The sequence below is a fragment of the Triplophysa dalaica genome, chromosome 13 (genome assembly GCF_015846415.1).
Source record: "Triplophysa dalaica isolate WHDGS20190420 chromosome 13, ASM1584641v1, whole genome shotgun sequence".
Lineage (NCBI taxonomy): Eukaryota > Metazoa > Chordata > Actinopteri > Cypriniformes > Nemacheilidae > Triplophysa > Triplophysa dalaica.
The window spans coordinates 2,118,433-2,137,990 of record NC_079554.1 but is presented as its reverse complement, the minus strand read 5'-3'; the positions used below and the strand labels follow the sequence as shown (position 1 = coordinate 2,137,990).

The following is a 19,558-nucleotide window of genomic DNA, read 5'->3' as shown; positions in this document are numbered from 1 at the left end:
AAAGTTCGCCGGTCCGAGTGCAAAGTTTCAGCCGTCTGCAGAGGAGCAGCAGCGTCGGGGTAATAAAACCGGTCCTGTCCCAGTCGCGCTACACACGAGGATCAACCCAGCGGTCGGAACGAGTCCAGCGATGGGATTTTAACCCGAAGTGTGCCGTGTATATATAACGCTTTGTTGGTTTGTGTTCGGATCACGCAGAAATCATGGCCTGCGCGCCGAACCGGGTCCGCCTGCTCTGTATGCTATCGCTCACATTCGGCTTTTTCATCGTGGAAGTTGTGGTCAGCCGGCTCACGTCGTCCCTTGCGATGCTGTCGGACTCTTTTCATATGCTGTCGGACGTGATCGCGCTGGTCGTGGCGCTCGTAGCGGTGCGCTTCGCCGAAAAGACCGAGTCAACCAACAAGAACACGTTCGGCTGGATCCGGGCCGAGGTGATGGGCGCGCTGGTAAACGCCGTCTTCCTCACCGCGCTCTGTTTCACCATCATCTTGGAGGCCATCGAGCGCTTTACCGGGCCACAAGAGATCGAGAAGCCCGTGGTGGTGATCGGGGTGGGCGCCGCGGGGCTGCTGGTCAACCTTCTCGGGCTCTGTCTCTTTCATGGACACGGCGGAGGCGGCGGACATGGCCATTCCCACGGTGGACACAGCCACGGGGGACACAAAAAACACAAACATGGAAAAGCCCGCAGGTCGGAGAAACTGGAAGACTGTCATTCCGCCGGAGAAGAGACCAATAATCTGGTCGGGAATCACAATTGCAGCCCAAACGGCGCTAATCCGGAGCGGATGACAACCGGTAAGATCGGGTTTTGTTCTTAGTGAAAACACAAATCAACCGATTCATGTGACAAATGTCGGTAGCGTCGAGTACATGATGTGTTATCAAGGGAGCGTATGCCGAGCGGAACCCTTAAAGCTCGTACACACCGGCGCGATAATCGCACGCGTTTTTCCGAGACGTTTTTCACTGGGGATGAACGTGCAAATTAACTCCTTGACATAGATGGCGCTTAATGCATAACAGAAGTAACCGGGTACACAGGGTGGATACTCGTCTGTCACACAGAAGAAGAATTAATCTTGCTTCCTCTTCGTCAATGTGTGCTTTAGCGCCACCAAGTCGTGTTTTACTGTAGCTTCAGCAGCCCCAGGCACGTGAACAAATGCAGCAATCTTATTGGTCGGCTAGTTTTCAAAGCGGCGCGTCAAACCAAAAAATCGAGCGGTGTTTAAAAAAGATGACGCTTTTTCGCCTTTCGTTTAGCGCGTCGGTGTGTACACTCAGATTGACGCCTTTTGTTTAGTCACGAGGAATTTAACGTCGACGATAAATGCGCGCGATTTTCGTCCCAGTGTGAAACTCATTTGTTTTGAGGGGTGTCATTCATTTTATGCTAACACGCCTCTGAAATGAATCCACCATTTACAAGCCGTCAGATACATGTGTCATAATCTTGGCTTTCCTACTGTTTACACCGATTGGCTGTCGCCCGGCGTTTTTCGCTTGTTATTTGCATAAAGTTGAGAAGAGCCCAACCCTGCGTTCCAATCTGCGTATTATCCGTCCTAATAGTATTCGAAAGTAGAATTAGTATGTCCAAATTGTAGTATGTTAAAAATCATATTCCAAAGATTCCCGAATGGTCTACTACTTCCGGTAGAAATTCGAAGTTCAGAATGATGCAAACCCTGACGGCAACAATAGCCACTTCCGCTTCCTGTTAGTATGTCCCAGTTTGTGCAATCTTTTTTGCCATACACTCAAAAGTGCCTACTATTCCAACACAAAAACAGTACCTACTGTTAGGGCTAGTATAAGTCGGAGAATTGGAACTTTTTGACGCTCTCGCCCGATCCCAACGTCTTTTCCGCCCCGCTGTCGGCCCCATAATGCAACATGTGAGCTCTCATACAAAGGAATTTAAATCTCTGCTCCGTGCCAGTGGAAAGTCACCATTACGAGACTGAGCCACCGTAACCACAAATTTTGTTTATATGTTATTCTGTCGTAACCAAAGATTTACTACGGTCTCCACACAATGTCGATAGTTTAACCATGGTATTTGCAGCAAAGCTATACAAAACATGGTTAATACACTCACCATATTAAAACCACGGTTAATTTTCCTAAAGGTAGGGCTGTTCCCACCAAGAAACCCTGTTTTAAACGCAAGAAATTATACTGGTCCATTCTACAAGCATATTGATTAAGATACAAAGGAACAGTGTTGTGATCCCTTTCTGATCAACTTTTCTAATCTCCCAGTGAAATAAAAATGTCAATTCTTGTTTTTTCATGAAATATTACAGCGTTTATACTTAATAGCTTGTCAATGCCGGTCATTTTCTTTTTAAAATTCATCTACCCTCATAATCTTAACATTAAAATGCAACAGTCTGCTGATTTTAATAATACTAGTGTATTATCGTTTTCGTTGGTTATCTTTATCATAGGTATCGTTTCCAGTCACACCAAGAACATTAACTATGTACCTAACAGATAATAACATTGTTTATTCTAAGATGCTACACTGCAGCATCTTAATGTGCGAAGCTTTTTAACTTGAAAGGATTTTGACATTAGACGAATGTAGTTACAGTAAATAAATGACATGCAGAAAAGTGCTGAAATAAAATGAACCTTCATTTTGTATTACATGGTTAGTAATAGCGTTTAATTTAGCATCAAAACATACTTGAAAATGTTAAGGCCTGTTTATAGTCGAGCCTGGCTCCGCTTCGCGAGCCCCCGCTGTCTGCGCGCGCAACTCCCCAAACGGACAAGACATTTATACTTGACGCGTTCTCCGTTGAGATATTCTTTGAAACGACAGGGGGCGCACAAACGAAATCGTCCTGTAAATCCGCAGGAAGTAGAAGAAAAGTAGGAATTTTACCGGAATTACGTCAGATCATCAAGGATATTTAGGATAAATTTAGGACTATTAAAAAAAGGGTGAAAAAGGAGATGGAATGTTCGCCCACTGCATGCCACAAAATGTGGAGATGTAGAATACATCGCTCTTGTGAAGCAGATGTGTGTGATGGACGGGGAAATGCATTTCAAACTATTGTTTGTTGATTTAATACATTTTTACATCAAAAACTTTTTGTTCACTCTTTCATTTCTGTGCATAATGCAGACACATTTCTACATATTGTTGGTTAGGGACTGCTAAATGTACATTGCCATAGATTAACCTATTGGATGTCTTTGTTTTATAAAATGAGAAGATATAAGAACAGTTCAAAAGAGCAATGTTTATAAATATTGTCTTATTCTGAATACAATATAAAACAGACACACTGATGATTAAAGATGTCTGTACAGGCGTACATGTTCAGCCAAAATCTCTTCATCGCTTACATGTTGACTGCGGCGCCGCGCGAACTGTTCGCTCGAGTCACAAAAAATGTTGTGCACGCCGCCACGCGAAATGAGTTCGCGCGGACACAAAGCGAACTTCCGCTAACTCCGCAATGACGTCATATTTGGCGCGCGCACCCAGGCGAACTAGCGACTGCGTCGAGTATAACCAGCCCTTTACACTCCACATGTGGTATTAGGTTAACTGTGGACAGTTAAACGCGGCAGAGGACTAAATTAATTAGCGAAATAATTCAGACATCACAATAAAAACTAAATGATGATTTATCTGAGATGTCCATCAGGTTTCTCACTACTCGTTCTTGGTGTAAATGGGGCTAAAAATAAATCCCGTCCTATTTTTTGCCAAAGGTGTTTGACACTTAATTTAAAGTTTGTCTCTCATTGGATGTGTTATAAACATTTTTATATCGGTTTCCAAATTAATGTAGATATAGTATAGTACGTTACCGAAAAAAATCCAAATTCTAATTGATTTCCCTACAAATACCATTATGAACCATTAAAACCACTACAAATTCCTTATTGTAGTTTCTTTTGGGTCTTATTTGTCGGATTTAATGGTGTTGCCGTTAAACTGTGTTTTCGGCAGGGTGTGATGATACTTTTTTACAAAATTAAATTGATCCCATAATTAATGATCTTATTACAGAAGTCACAATAGCTGTGGAAATGAAGTATGTAGGCGGAAAGTATCATGGTGCATTTTTGTATAGGGATCAGATTAACCAGTATAGTCTCCGGTCAGCTGGCAGACCACAAAACATTTGTTTATTGTGTTAGTATGAGCAACAGTTTACAATCTGAGCTTTTGCATAATTAATCAAATGTTTCTTATTTCCATGCATTCAATACAATGTGATCGCAATCCATTGCCAGTAATGTACGAATACTTTCTGTGATTGTATCTGCTTTTATTTGATAGCAGTCGGGCTAATTAGATTTGTTTAAAGAGCAACAGCAGATTATTACAAATACTTGTCAAAACAGCTGCTGCGCTTATCTGGAGGAATTTCAGATGAAGCCGTGGATGACGTGAGATGAACAGATGGGTTACATCACCCCCAGGCATCAGTGAATGATCAACTCACCAGGCATAGAGGTCTTATATTAATTAACACAATCTCAGGTTCAGTGGTAAATGTGAAAATTAGTTTTTTTGGAAAAATACAGATTAAGTTGCACGAGTCTGGGGCTAAATTTGTTGTAGTTACACAACTGCAGGAGTTTGTTAAACAAATAGTTCATCTTTCAACAAAAAATGAAAATAAGAAGCAAAGTGGTCCGTGAACAGAATAGATTCTAAATCTTGTAAAGCGGTTTGATATGTTTCTTAATGTTAAAAAAATCGCAGCACTATTACCATGTTTTAAAATACTACAGTATTTGTGCGTTGACGACAGTGAAAAGTACTGTAGCATACTTAAATATTTACTGAAGTAGAGATCCAAAACATAGTATCTAAACATTTTACTGCAGCTTACTATAGTAAAGTGTAATATTGTTTCTTGTGGGTTCTTTTAAAAGATAAAACAGATCGTTGATAGTTGTTGAAGCTGAATGGTCAGGGGTTTTTCATGATAAAGCCAGCTATGACGTCTTCATCAAGATATAATCTGTATCACTGCACAACACCCATTGCTGATAGCAAACGGTCTGTTACTGATCTGTGTCAGTCATTTTACAAAGACAATAACTGCATTTACGGCTTTGCCTTATAGTGAATATAGTCAGAGTTGAAAATGCTTCAGATAGATTGATAGCACTCCCTCTCATCACTTATTGCTTTAAATTGACAAACTTGTTATTTATTTCAATTAGTGATATAACTATATTTGGGGCGGATTCTGTTAGATTTTTTCATTATCGGCATCAGCCTATGCATTTGTGTAATCTTCCAATAATTCTTTCTGCCGTCATAAAGCATTAGCATTTTGTTCATAAATACGGCACTTTGATGTAAAACTAGCATTTGACACAGGTGTGATGTGGATGAGATGCAAATATTGTTTCGCAAGTTAAAATTCGTATGTTTAGCTGTCGACGATTAATGTAACGTAATGTCATGTGTGCACCTTTTCACCTGTTTAGGTCTGTTTTGATTTTATTTGTTTAATTGATTTTATTTTATTTACTTTTGAATTTATTTTCTAATAGACTAATTCATTTTCTAATATGATCTATTTTTAATACCGCCTTTAGCATCAGCCATTAAAAACCCGTATCGGTCAACCAAAAATTCCAATGATACTTAAGAGTTGTATCGTGAATGATGCATCACATATCTATTTCCGTCTGTTTTTCAGAGGTATGTCATAGCCACAGCCCGGATTTGCAGATCAACGGCATCGGTCCGTATGAAGAGCTCAGCCAGGACACCGCCTCCCAGCTCAACATGCGTGGCGTTTTCCTGCACGTCCTGGGCGACGCTCTGGGCTCGGTGATCGTGGTGGTCAACTCCCTCATCTTCACCTTCGTGTGGAAGCCGTGCGAGCCCGGCATGCCCTGCGAGAACCCTTGTGCCGGTTCACAATGTATGGACCACTTGCTCGCCGAGAACACCAGCAGTCAGGCAACCAATCATACGAACGTAGCAGGGCCCTGCTGGGTGCTTTATCTAGACCCCACCCTTTGCGTCATCATGGTCTGCATCCTCATGTACACCACGTACCCACTGCTGAAGGAATCCGCGCTCATCCTGCTGCAGACCGTGCCCAAGCAAATCGACATGCATCGGCTAAACGAGGGTCTGTGCAAACTGGAGGGCATCCTGGCGGTGCATGAGTTGCACATCTGGCAGCTGGCAGGCAGCCGCATTATTGCCACCGCCCACATCAAATGCCAGGACCCCACCACCTACATGGACGTAGCCAAGCGCATCAAGGACTTTTTCCACAACGAGGGCATCCACGCCACCACCATTCAGCCGGAATTCGTCACCATGAACTCGGGGTCTCGCGCCTCACTCTGCGAGCTATCCTGCAGGACGCAGTGCGCCCCAAAGCTGTGCTGCGGCACCGCGGATAGCTCGAAGCAGCTCGGTGAAGCATCGGAGCAAAGGAATGCCACCGAGTCCAAAACCCCAACGGCGACCTCTGTTTCTGCCACAACCTCTCTGGAGATTATCAGTGAGTCCGTGGAGAACACAATCAGGCCTGAAGCTGAGGCGATGATCACCAGAGATATGGAGTCATCTTTGTGAGACAGTTTATTGTCTTGGTTAGGGGTGCCGTGATAGACTTGTTTCTTCTGTGCTGTGAGAAGACCTGAGCCCAAACACACTCGTTCGTGATCACACACACACCTCACAAACATACCGACACTGTCAATAGGCTGGAGGAAGGCCTTCTGCATGTGTGTTTACCCCACCGTCTGATTGGTGTATCCATGCAAACGCTTTTCTGTATACACAGCGTCAGACACTCACTTCTTTCCTGTGGATGTGGATGTAACAACATGCAATTTTAAAGTCCATCTCTCGGACCAAGTAGAAATGCCTGGACCAGTATTTACCACATTCTATTGTTTCTTTTCTTAGTCGTCATAAATAATCAGCCTTTCCATTTTGTGTGAGATGTAATAATTTATGTATTTAAGTTATTGGTAATTCGATTTTTTTTTTATTAATATTAATAGGTGAATTTTATTTTGCCTCTCTCAGAACGAATGATCTATTCTTTAACCCAAGAGTATTTTTACATGTGATGTTTTTAAAGATTGCTGTTAAATCTTTCACTCTTTTAGATGATCTGTTTTAATAGACATCAGAAAACGTGTCAACAGTGTTTCGCCATACCTATAATTCAAACTGCTGTGTTTTAGCACTGAACCTAGTCAGAGTAGGAGCTAGACAACCCTCTTTTGTTGTTTTTATATGAACTGATGCCTTTTGTGTTCTGTTGTTCTGTCAATCTAAACAAAAGGTGAAAATGCTGTCAAACATTTCTATACTGCAGGGGGTTAAAGAGGTTTCGTTCACGCTGTTGTTAGAGTACAGGGACCTCCTCGATTTGTGGCGAATGCTCACGTGGCGACTTTGCATGACCAAATATTATTGTTCTAATAATGAAAGCTTTGATGGAGAAACCAAGCAACTTTTGTAAACCTTGAGACAAGGGAGTTTGTTTTTTAAATAGGGAATGGGCGTTACTTTATGGTGTCGCACAATCTTCTCAGTGGCCTTTATTGGAAAAACTGCGGAATTTGAACTGTTCACTACACTATTTATATCTGCAAACTTCAGCATTTGGTAATATATGGGAGAAAATATGCAATTTATGAAACACATGGAAATGTTCTTTATAATTTTAGTTGTGTAGTCACTTTCTTAGAAATCTCTAGATGAAATGTAAGCTTACACTATATATGAGTGTTTGTACCACTGGGGACTTCAAATGTACTATGCCAGCTGAAATGTTTTTGATATATTCCTGTCAAATGTGTCTTTGTGAATTAAACATGCTTGTTTGGTACTATTCAACTCACACGTATTGTCCCTTTTTGAAGCAATATCGTTTAAAAATGCAGTTATCAAAGATTAACAGCCTTTAGAAATAAGTAGAATGATTTAATGAGTACAGCATCTGCATAGAACTGTTAAATTAGGCCATGTGAACTTTAGCATATTAAAGCTAGTCAATGGCCCAGTACTGATCCCTGGGGGACACCAGACTTAACAAAGCAATTAACAAAATGACAATGATTATACAGGTACAATTGTTTTTGGAAAAAAGATGAAATTATAACTTGGGATGACAATAATGGTGAGTTGCTGAAAAGTCGTTTTTTGGCAAAAGTTATTTGATATAGAAGCAAAACTTTTGCTTTTTGTAGTTTGTTCTAACGCTTACCAAATTTATATCCTAAAATGTAGTTTCTGCATTCAGTTGTAAAATTATTAGTTTTTATATATAATATTGTGATAAATATTTACTTTCAGCAAAGCAGAAAATCTTTCTTATCCTAGTTTTTGCAACACCCCTCTGGGGAACCTCTGACACTTACTGTCAAATCCTGTATGACTCATTAACTCTCTGAAGGCTCCTCTCCGTAAATGAAGCAACAGTTTCACTCAAAACACTTCAGCCTGGATTGCTTATTCTTTTTAATGTTAAGGCTATTTTTTTACTGTTGTCTTCCCCAAAAACCTTTACTGGTATAAGGTTCATTTACCAGATGGCTTAAAAACATTCCACAGAAGATGACTCGAAACTATTTTAAAAGCTAGGCCATAGTGACATGTTCACAATATTGCTTTAGAAACATTTTCTGTTTTGAATTCTTTACCGGTTGATCTTTAAAGCGGCTATAAGATGGAAAGGTAAGTAGTTTGCAATAAAATAAGCGAATGAAGCTTAAGAAGACACCAGTAAGAAATGTCTGTTTGTAAAATCTTGTTCTGTTGTAAGGAAATGTGTAAGTAAAAGACAGGGAACATTAAGCCACTTGCTACAGAGTCATGGTGGAAAGCAAATAGAGAAACCGGTCTTACTACTGCTAGATCAAAGCCATATGCAGACCGATACATAATCCCTAACAGCAACATTAAAGCCCTGTCACATGACATATCTGTGCTGGTAATGACCAATCACCTCCATCCCTGCTCATATAGTCATCTAACTTTCTTCTCAATTCAGAAGTATAAATCATGTAAATCTCTTTTTCAGACTAATAGCCTAACAAGAAGACACTTTTTAAAAAATGATGTTTGTGTCCATGTAAGCGTTCTGTGTATCTAAAACCAGGACGGGTAAATAAGTACCTTTAAAGAAAATCTTTCCTGTGCTGCTGAGGAATAGTTTGGTAAAGAGAATGAGGGGTGTGGTCTCTTGTACAGCAGAAGTCCAGATCAAAAGAGAGATTAGACTTCACCGCCTCACGAAAACCTCAGTCACCTGCAGACTTTGATCACACGCTGAGGTCAACAAGTACAATATATTGTAAAGCAGATGCCGAACGTGTCGTAACATCAGTTTTCACTTGTTTGGTAAATTCCTGCGATTCCTAAGCACTAAATGTACAATGACTTGAGTAGCCAAGACAGAAATCCCCACACCCAGGTTTGTAATTTAGGAATTCAACTGTTCACAGAAAGATATGTCATATATGTGTTACATACAGTATATGGAAACAGCTAATTTTGTTGTACTTTAAAACATAAAGATGCAAAAAATATATAAGACCATTTCAAAAACTGAATTTACTATTTATAGGTATGTGTAGAGGTAAAATTATCATTTTTGTTTCATTCCGTGAACTACTCACAATATTTCCACCAAATTTCACTTAAAATGTTTGTTTGGATTTGCAGAAAATGAAAACTGGAGAAACAGATCTCAAATACTGCAAACAATGCAGGTTAAGATTCACTTTTAAGCAACACAACAGTCATGTTTGTACATGTATTTAAGAAAAGATCCCAATTTTTTTTTTATGTCATTGTTAGGATTTATATGACAGTTTGCATATGTCTAGTCATGATGTCGTTGCTGTTAGATAACTTTTGACACTGGAATGGACAAAATAGATTTAGAAATGCTGATAAAACAAATATTAGGAATGGTGGTTTTAATTTTTCTGAGGCTGGGTGTTGTTGCACATACATGTCCGACATGATCTGTGAAATCCATATTTTCATATGATAAGATCCATGCAGGTATCACAGGAAAAACGTCTAGCTACAGAACCTCACCCAAACCTCATACATTTCTCTCACAGCTGGTACAAAAGAAAGAGATTAAGACAACAGAGAAAAACTGTAAATAAACCCAAGCACAGCGGGGACCAACTGCTGGTCGGCCTGGTGTGTACCTCTTCATAACAGAACAGACTGTGAAATATTCCTATTGGCCTTTTTTTGTGCAGTTTAGAGAATAAGCAAGATTGTTTTAATATAAACAGTTGCTAGCAGCTAATACGTGACATCTCAGTAAAACTTGTTGCAATTTTGAGCAGCAGCTTAGAAAAAGTGTACATTGCCAGAGTGTGAGATAAAACTATTAAAAAACACTCCCAACCTGCTGACTTGAAACATGAAACATCAGCAAAAACAAGACTGAGGTTGCCAGCATCAGCATGCCATTGCACTGGCCATAAACACATGAATCTCAATGCTTAGTCCACAAAATGATTATCTGAGAGGGCTTAAAAGAAAAGCTTTTGTCTACTAGGTGAGTCAGACTTGGTGAGTCAGAATCTGTGCGTCCTTTAATAGGAAGATGGAATAAAAGAGATTCATCACAGTGACACACAGCACCCGTGGTCCTCATACAATGACTCTAGATTCTACATTAGAGATTTTCCACCTCTGCCTGATCTCTTCCAAACCTCAGACATTTCATTTACAACCTCTGCACTTCATTGTAAGCGAATTTGGTGAAAAGCTGTCCAGGCCCAGTTCCTGTTGACACGTGATCATTTTCACAATGTGTGAATTCCTCTATCACTGAACATTATCAAGATCAAGCGCTCCATCCAGGATCATATAGTTTAGCTTAGACGATACGTTTCCTTGAGCAAAGGCCAGTGAAGAAAAGCTTGTGTCAGCAAATGTCCATCCAAGATGAGATGATCCGCATTCACACTTCCTTCTTATGGACAGACTTCCTGTGATATGATTATTTTTATTGTAAGAACATACTGTTTAATTGTAATTAAGAAGCACAATTGAAGAGACACCAGTTGCTAACGTTCTTTGGTGACTTTAGTACATTAAGATCTCAACATCACAGTCAAGTATTGCAACACCATCCCAATGTGTTGTGAATAATAGTGACAGTGAGTGTGCATGTGACATGACACTTCCTGTCTGTGTTCCCTCTTTCATGGTCCAGATCCTCCTTTTAGGGAAATTCCTCTACTGCTAAAAAAATGTTGTTGGGACGTGCCTTTAAGAAATGTACACCACAGATTTGTGTTTTTTTGTTTACTGCAAGATGTGTGTCTGTCTATTTGGGTTCAAAACACGTTCATTTACTTTTTCTCAAGCACATCTTTAGTAGAGTCACTGGCTGTGTCCGAAATCGCCCACTTTATCCCCATTCACTAGTCCCTACATGAGTTCGCTAATATAGTCCACTTTAGGAGAAAACTAGTGTCTAAATTCGGACACTCGGTGCACTGGAGATGCTGCAGGCGCCATCTTGTGCCGAGACGCGGGAATTCATTCAGCGCGAGCGTCACGATAGATGGCTAGCAGCTAGCCGCGAGTGTACATCGGTGGTAAACTCGTTATTATGATGCATCGTCGGATTTAATGAGTGCACTCAATAATGTCCACTATGAATTCGGACAACACTTAAAATGGATGTCCCCTCAAATAGTGCACTATATTAGAGTATGGGGCTATTTCGGACACAAGCACTATGTGGAGATTTAGACTCGTTGTTGAGCACGAGCAGTAAGTCTCCACCTACTGGTCAAGAGACAGAACTACACCACATTGAGATCCAGTGTAAACCAGTTAAATCTGTCCCATTCATTCACCCTCATGACTTTGTAAACCTGTATCTGACTCTTTGTCGGAACACAAAAGAAGGTATTTTGAGAAATGTCTCTGTGGTTTTGCGTTCATAGAATAAAAGTCAATGGTTGTTAGTGTTGTTTGGTTGTCAGTGTCTTCAAAATATCGTCTTTGTTGAGAAGAAACGTATACAGGTTTGACATGACATGAGGATGATTAAATGATTATACAATTTTCACCTGTGGTTTGACCTATATGCCTATACATTTTTTTTAAATGAAAGTAAAAATATTGAAGTGTGTATATAACCATGTGATATAAATCACAAAATGTATTCCCTTATTTTATCATCATTTGAAATTTCAGACTATGAATACAACAACACTTTCAATATTCACTTTCTCACATTCTCTTAACCACGCCTTTAAAGGGACAGTTCCCATAAAAATGAAAATTCTGTCATCATTGACTCACACTCAAGTTGTCTTGTATAAGGGTTGTTGTTCTGCTGAACAGAAAGATATTTGGAAGAATGTTTGTACCCAAACAGTTCTGGGGCACCATTGACTACCGTCGTAGGAAAAAAACTAGTATGTTCACAACAGAACCTCAGAACTGTTTGGTTACAAACATTTTTTCAAATATCTTCCTTTGTGTTCAACAGAACAAAGAAATTAATACAGGGTTGGAACAACTTGAGGGTGATTTTTTTTACCAAAAACACTGACGGTATGAAAGAGATCATAAAATTATTGACTTTACAGCTAAATAGTATGATCGAACTTCATATGTGTGATCATTCTGTGTGCATTTGACTCATTGAGACCCAACAGAGTGACAGACGTCACCTATGTCACAGTTTTACAGAGACATCTGCTCAGATTAACTCCTTCCATCTGCTGTTCTCTAGACCACTGCAGAGCTGCTAGCTCATGATACAAACCCGTCCACGCCAATCCGTCTTATCTGTACAGAAAACATTACATCAGTCCTTTACATAGCGACATATCCTAATAAATACTGGATCACTGAAAATAAATGACAAATAGTCTATGCTATATTATTTATTGTTTATATATGCAAAAACTATATTGAAGTATATACACACTGTTAGAAATCTGTTTTATTCATCGATTAATTACTCGTCATTGTCATTCCAAACTAGTATGACTTTCTTTCTTATGCAGAACACAAAGGAAGATATTTTGAAGAATGAACCTTATGGACTTCCGTTATACGAACACAAAAAACACATTTCTCAAAATATCTTCTTTTGTGTTTCACAGAAAAGTCATATATAGTTTTCAAACAACATGAGTGTGAATAAATGATGACAGAATTTTTATTTTGGGGTGAACTATCCATTCAAAACAAAACAGAAGCACATATGTAACATTCTCAAATCACATACTGAATATAACTGAGAGAAAGCAGGAAACGTTGGGCCTTTCAACAGATATCTCCTGTTTATCACATGACATTGTGGCCCACACATCCTCATAATCTCTTTATGGATCACATGACCTCCCCCTCCTCCCTGGCTTTAGAGCTGATGATGCAAGTAGCTGAAGAGGCTTGGGAAGCATCGCTATAGCAACCGCAAACAGAGGGGCACTTCAGAGCAAAGCTCCGGGAGAAATGTGACCTGGACCAGTACCTGCAAGCTCTACAAGACAGGATCACATCTTCTGCTAAGGTAGGACATAAACAAATGGGAAATAACGAGAAGACATGAGAAATGAGGAAAGAGAGCGGAGAGGAAGAGTGGGTGTTTGAGATTTTGAGGCTAATGAATTCAAAACATTTTGAAAATGATTGGGGATTATTTCTGGTGGTGTCTAGAGACGCTGAGGATAGAATTAACAAGGTTTATTGTTGCAGCACTGAAGCCAAAATATCACACATTATAAAATATCAGAAATTCACTTATCAAAAACATTGTTTTGTGGAAAATCTGTGCAAATTTATTGGAAATCTGTTTGTAATTGTCATGATTTTTATTTCTACATAAAATCATCATACATAATGTAAAGAAGGTTAATATTGACATTGTAAGGTCATGTTAAAGATTTAAATCATAGTGAAATTAATGATTGAAATCAAACTTTAATGTCATCTCAAAATTGAACTTGAGACTTTAACCTTGATTTCACAGACTGGGTCACACATATAACTCTATATAGTGTAGTTGAATGGAAGAGTTTGATGAGATATATTTCAGGACACTTTTGGTAGTTATTTTAGAGAACCGTAGAGGATGAAATTTATGAGATTATAGTATTTTTTTAAGTGAAAAAGAAAAATTAACATTTTGTCATAATTTATTCATTCTCATGCCCAACAAAACCTGTATATGATTCTTTCTCCAGAGGAACACAAAAGAAGATACTTTTAGAAATGCAGTGGAAGTCAATGGGGCTCAATGTTGTTTGGTTACCAACATTCTTCAAGATATCTTCTTTTGTGTTCTGCAGAAGAAATAAAGGTTTGGAACGAAACGAGGATGTGTAAATTATGAAAGAATTATTGTGTTTGGGTGAACAGTCACAGTCCTCGAGGTGCATTCACGGTTACATTCTCACCACCACAGGACACTGAAGGCAAATGGTGTTTATTTAGCAGCTCTAAGTAATACCTTAAGCAGACTCTGTGGTAAAATGAGCCGAGAGCTCAACGCTGTGATGTCTGTCAGCTGTCAACAGCATCTGTTCAGGTTTAGGCTTTGCTACATTTAACCCCGACATCAGATAACAGACATAATGTTGAAGATCTAAAAGCTAAAACTGAAGCGTGTCTATTTTTCCCCCTTTCCTCACAGTCAAACTGTCAATTCTAAAGTCCCCGAGTGAGACGTAACAACACAAAAAGCTCCCAAGAAACAATACAAATCCCAGAAATCCAGCCCCAGATAGCACATACATCTGGGAGACGTCTGTATGATGTCTGCATTTACAACTGCAAGTCATTTTGTTGATTGTTTGCTCATCAGCAATATGTCTCTGAGGAGATGATGAGAAGATGTCTGTAAGTTGTTTGTGACTTGGAATGAACAGTTAAACTGACCGTTCTAAGACGTCCATCAGACGTGTTTACACAGCAGATGTTTTCCAGATCTTTAGCAGGCATCTTACAGACGTACCTGTGCTATCTGGGGCATCTGTTCAAGATCCATCTTCCATTGCTTTTTGTACAGGTAAAAGTGAGCAGCTGAAGGAGACAGGCCCATCATCGAGCATGTCTTGGTTCAGCTGGAGCGAGCCGTACTATCGGAGCCCGCGGCGCGAGCCGTCTGAAGTGATAACGGACACCCTGATGCTGGAGCTGAGCTGGCAGATGAAAGAGGCCGAACAACTGCAGCGGGAGCGCGACAATGATTATCGGAGGCTGAAAAGTGGCGTGGACTACAGCTGGCTCATCAGCGTCCCCCCCAGTTCATTCGACATCAGCCAAGGAGAGAGACTGGGCCTTGAAGAGCTGTGTGGTAAAGTGCCGCCATCATACTGTGGATCTGTAATTCAAAGGTGAGGAAGATGGTCAGACCGACCTGTTTGTTGGGCCGGTGGTTGTTCGTGGTGTGCGGACTGGGCCGTCTTTGTGCTTTCTAGGTTTTCCCTTGGTGAACTCGTAAGCAGCTCTCAGTGTGGCTTCAGATGAAGTGTAACACGCTGAAGTGATAATTGTAAATCGCACACAAGTCTCAAGAGATCCACACCTGATTCAGGCAAACCCAAACTAATGCTGTTGCCCGTAGTTAGGTGTGTAGCAACAGCTTAGCAACCAGTACAAATGTCATGATCCGTGCCTTGAAGGTGCTCTAAGTGATTATTAATTAAAATAGTACCTACAATGGTCCCATTATCTACAAGAGTGACAAAGGTTTCCTACAGACACCAATAAAAACTTCTCTCACTTTTTTACGTCTTACTTTACATTAAGTTACTTTATTTTTATCTTACGAGTGTTACTTTACATTAAGTTACTTTATTTTTATAGTACGAGTGATACTTTACATTAAGTTTCTTTTTGTTTGTGTGCGAGTATTACTTCACATTAAGTTGCTTTATCTTTATCGTACAAGTGTTACTTTACATTAAGTTACTTTATGTTTGTGTACGAGTATTACCTCACATTAAGTTGTTTTATCTTTATCGTACAAGTTTTACTTTACATTAAGTTGCTTTATGTTTATCGTACGAGTGTTACTTTACATTTAGTTGCTTTATCTTTATCGTACGAGTGTTACTTTACATTAAGTTGCTTTATCTTTATCATACGAGTGTAACTTTACATTAAGTTACTTTATGTTTGTGTACAAGTGTTACTTTACATTAATTTACTATATTTTTATCGTTTGAGAGTAATTTTACGTCTCTTGGTTGTGTAATCATTACTTTATGTCCTCTGTACGATTGTTACTTTACGTCTCTTTGTCATGTGACATGTTTTTGTCTGTTTGTTGTACAATAGTTACATTATGTCTGTTTGTCATAGGAGTGTATCGATACCTTTAAGTTTATTTGTTGTGTGAGCATTTCATGTTACATTTTTTGTACTTTATGTTTATCGTACAAATGTAACTTTGCATTAAGTTACTTTACGTTTATTGTTCGAGTACAACTTTATGTCTCTTTGTTGTGTAATCATAACTTTATGTCTTCTGTTACATTTAGTTACATTATGTCGGTTTGTCACACAAGCATTCATTTACATCTGTCCGCTTATCACATGAGCTTTAGTTTACGTCTCTTTGTCGTGTGAGCAACACTTAATGTCTGTTTGTAGGACAATAGTTAATTTGCTATAGTTAAAAAGTCTGTTTGACATATGGGTATCTCCAACACCTGTTTGTTGTACAAGTGTCTTTTTACACCTATTTGATGTAGGAGCCTGGTTGTTATATAATTGTTGCTTTAGCTTATTTGTTGTGTGAGCATTAATTTACATGTTTTTGTTGTATGAGTGTCACTTTATGTTATGTGTTATATGTGTGTTTCTCTTGTACGAGCATTACTTTACATCAGATTGTTGTACAAGTGTTATTTTACGTCTCTCTGTCATGTGAACATTACTTTACGTCTGTTTGTTGTACACTAGTTATTTTTGTCTGTTTGTTGTACAATAGTTATTTTTTGTCTTTCATACGAGCATTACTGTACACCTGTTTGTGGTGCAAGTGTTTTTCCCGCCTGTTTGTAGTACAAGCATAGCTTTACGTCTACTTGTTGTATGAGTGTTATGTGACACCTCATTGTCGTGTGACTCGTGAAGTCTTTCTGGTACAATTGTTACTTTTTGTCTGTTTTTCATTACAAGCATATTTTTGTCGTGTGGGCAATTCTTTACATCTGTTTGTATAAGTATATATTTAACTTTTTAAAATATATATTTTTGCCTTTATTTGTACAGAACAGTTAAAGGAAGTGACAGGAAGCAAAGTGGGTGGGATCGGGAAAGGACCACAAGATGGGAATCAAACCTGGTTCGCCCAAAATGCAACCGCAACACATGTCGGAAAGAGGAAAGATTAGGAAAATACTGATTCATTGGTTTAGTTGGAAAGATAAAGACTTTGCATGGAAATCTATTTTAAGACCCTCTAAAAGCTTCTTAGTCTTCATATTGAGAGCACCCGAGATCTGAGTAGTCGCTGATGAATCATGTGTTTGTGTTTGATCTCACTGGGACACATGATATATCTGAAAAAAATCATCCTTTTCACAATATTTCCTAGGGAATCATCATTTGAACTGTTTTATGTCAAAGCACAAAGTTAAATTTTTTATGACAAAGCAGAATTTTCTTTCCATTCTCAGGTTTCGACAGGTGCTGATGGAGAATGAGCCTGAGGTGCAGGAGGTCTCCGGATTCTTCCGCACCGTGCTGGTGGAAACCCTCGAGCGTGTTCAGGAGGAGCAGGAGGCTCAACGTCTATCCCAACAGTGGAACAACAGACGCTCCATCAGTCTGTCTCTTCTCAGTTTCAGGTCACGTGTGCGGATCAACCCGTTCAGCAGCACCCTGGGACTGAAGAACAGTAACAGCTCAGAGGAGGAAGGTGCTGATGTTAAGACTGTGTGTGGTGATGTTGAGAAGGGCGTGGCTCAGACAACAGAGAAGGCCCAGCGGGTGTGGAGCATGCCAGAGTTAAGACACAAGGGCATCAACGGTAAAGCTTGAGTGACCTGTGAGGGAGTCTGGTCAAAAGCTGCCTGGCATTAACTGTGACGTATATTTATTTAAGTGCAAAAAAGGTGTTGCTCTCATAGGTCTTACAAACCAAGTGAAAAACATCTAAAGGGCATACAAATGTTGTAGTCACACCCTTAAGTATAGCGCAGGCCATTATATGGATTAGACATAGGTTTTTCTGAACACTACAACTACATATACAAATGTAGCAAAAAACAGGAATGATTTGAGAAAATAAAGCACTCAAACCCTACATACAAAATCTTTCATAAAAATTTTATGAGGTCCAGGAAAAAATTATAAAGTGACAACTAGCAGTGTAAAGACAGTTGTTATCCCCCGACCATGCAAGAAGTATCGTAACTTGACTTTCGTGAGTAAAACTGATTTAATCAATCTGTTGCTCTTGCAATTTTTTCCTAATGTTTCTATTGACATCTGCAGTATAAAGGTTTTTAAAAATACAGAATATTTTAAAATTGTTGTTGATTAAAAAAAACTTTTGTAACATTTTTCTTTGTTGGCATTAAAATGTTTTTTTTTCTCTGAGTCTTGCTTGTGTACATGTGTTTTGTGGACTTGAATTGTTGGGGATGCGAGAGATAACTATTTATATGATTTTGATTATATTTTGTGTCATATGAAATACAGTCAATATCTGTAACAGATGCATTTCATGCTAAACACTGTTTAATTTCTTCTCTCGTACAATAAAGATATGTCGATATTTGCCTCTAGATATTGTTGCTTTGAATCTGATATCATTATAATTCAACATTTTATAACATAATTGTAATTATGGTAACAGTTACAAATATTTTAGCTTGAGTGTTTAGTTTAAGAGCTTAAGCTCCATCAATAACCACTCCAATATTAAATCAATTTGTAAAAAAAGCTAGATTTATAATAATAAACTTCCAATAAGTCTATTAGGCAATACTGGTTATTTGTTTCAACACATCTTGTAGAATGATTATGTATGTTACTGTGGTATCAAGATGTAGTTCCGAAATAAAGACGCACAGACTTTTCACAGTATAGTCACTGTATTATAAAGATGGATCATAAAAGGGCTGTTCTCAACTATTTGCTTGTAGCAACTATGAATTCTGCCTAGATAAAATGATCATTGAAACAAACAGAAAAACAATGTAACTCAATTACACTATGAGATTTGAATTGTAAGGGGAAGATGTGTAACTGAGAAACAGCAACTTCATCTGTCAAACAGCGATTCTGGACATTAAATGAATAAATCAACCAAAAATGAAAATGTCACTTTGTTAAAAGGATTGATAAAAAAAAGTTAAGCTGATAGGTGACACCATTCTTCTGAATACAATGAATGTGAATGACAGCCTCTTGTCCCCATTCAGCTTCATTGTATGGAAAAGTTGAGTGTGAACTTTCGTTTGTGTTTCATGGCAGAAAGCAAATAACAGGTGTGGAACAACACGAAAGTGTGTAAATGACGGCACATAGTTCTGTGAACTAGTTTTTTTTCTACATTACTCA

The 19,558-nt window shown here is 38.9% G+C and overlaps 2 protein-coding genes across 2 annotated transcripts; both read left to right on the top strand.

Moving 5' to 3' along the window:
- The first annotated feature begins 9 nt into the window (after positions 1–9).
- On the top strand, positions 10–7,877 carry slc30a1a (solute carrier family 30 member 1a). The gene is made up of 2 exons (XM_056765138.1): positions 10–801; positions 5,700–7,877. Exons 1-2 carry the CDS (start codon positions 204–206, stop codon positions 6,593–6,595), a joined length of 1,494 nt encoding a protein of 497 aa, XP_056621116.1. The 5' UTR covers positions 10–203; the 3' UTR covers positions 6,596–7,877.
- Positions 7,878–13,449: 5,572 nt separating this feature from the next.
- rd3 (retinal degeneration 3, GUCY2D regulator) lies at positions 13,450–18,770 on the top strand. Its single transcript, XM_056765010.1, has 3 exons — positions 13,450–13,550; positions 15,048–15,375; positions 17,668–18,770. The coding sequence occupies exons 2-3, from the start codon at positions 15,089–15,091 to the stop codon at positions 18,029–18,031; spliced, it is 651 nt and encodes a 216-aa protein (XP_056620988.1). The 5' UTR covers positions 13,450–13,550; positions 15,048–15,088; the 3' UTR covers positions 18,032–18,770.
- Positions 18,771–19,558: the final 788 nt, after the last annotated feature.

Coding starts and splice junctions, on each gene's coding strand:
- rd3 (XM_056765010.1), top strand. CDS start 15,089: ATGTCTTGGTTCAGCTGGAGCGAGCCGTACTATCGGAGCCCGCGGCGC. Junction 15,376..17,667: donor TGTGGATCTGTAATTCAAAG/GTGAGGAAGATG, acceptor TTCCATTCTCAG/GTTTCGACAGGTGCTGATGG.
- slc30a1a (XM_056765138.1), top strand. CDS start 204: ATGGCCTGCGCGCCGAACCGGGTCCGCCTGCTCTGTATGCTATCGCTC. Junction 802..5,699: donor TCCGGAGCGGATGACAACCG/GTAAGATCGGGT, acceptor TCTGTTTTTCAG/AGGTATGTCATAGCCACAGC.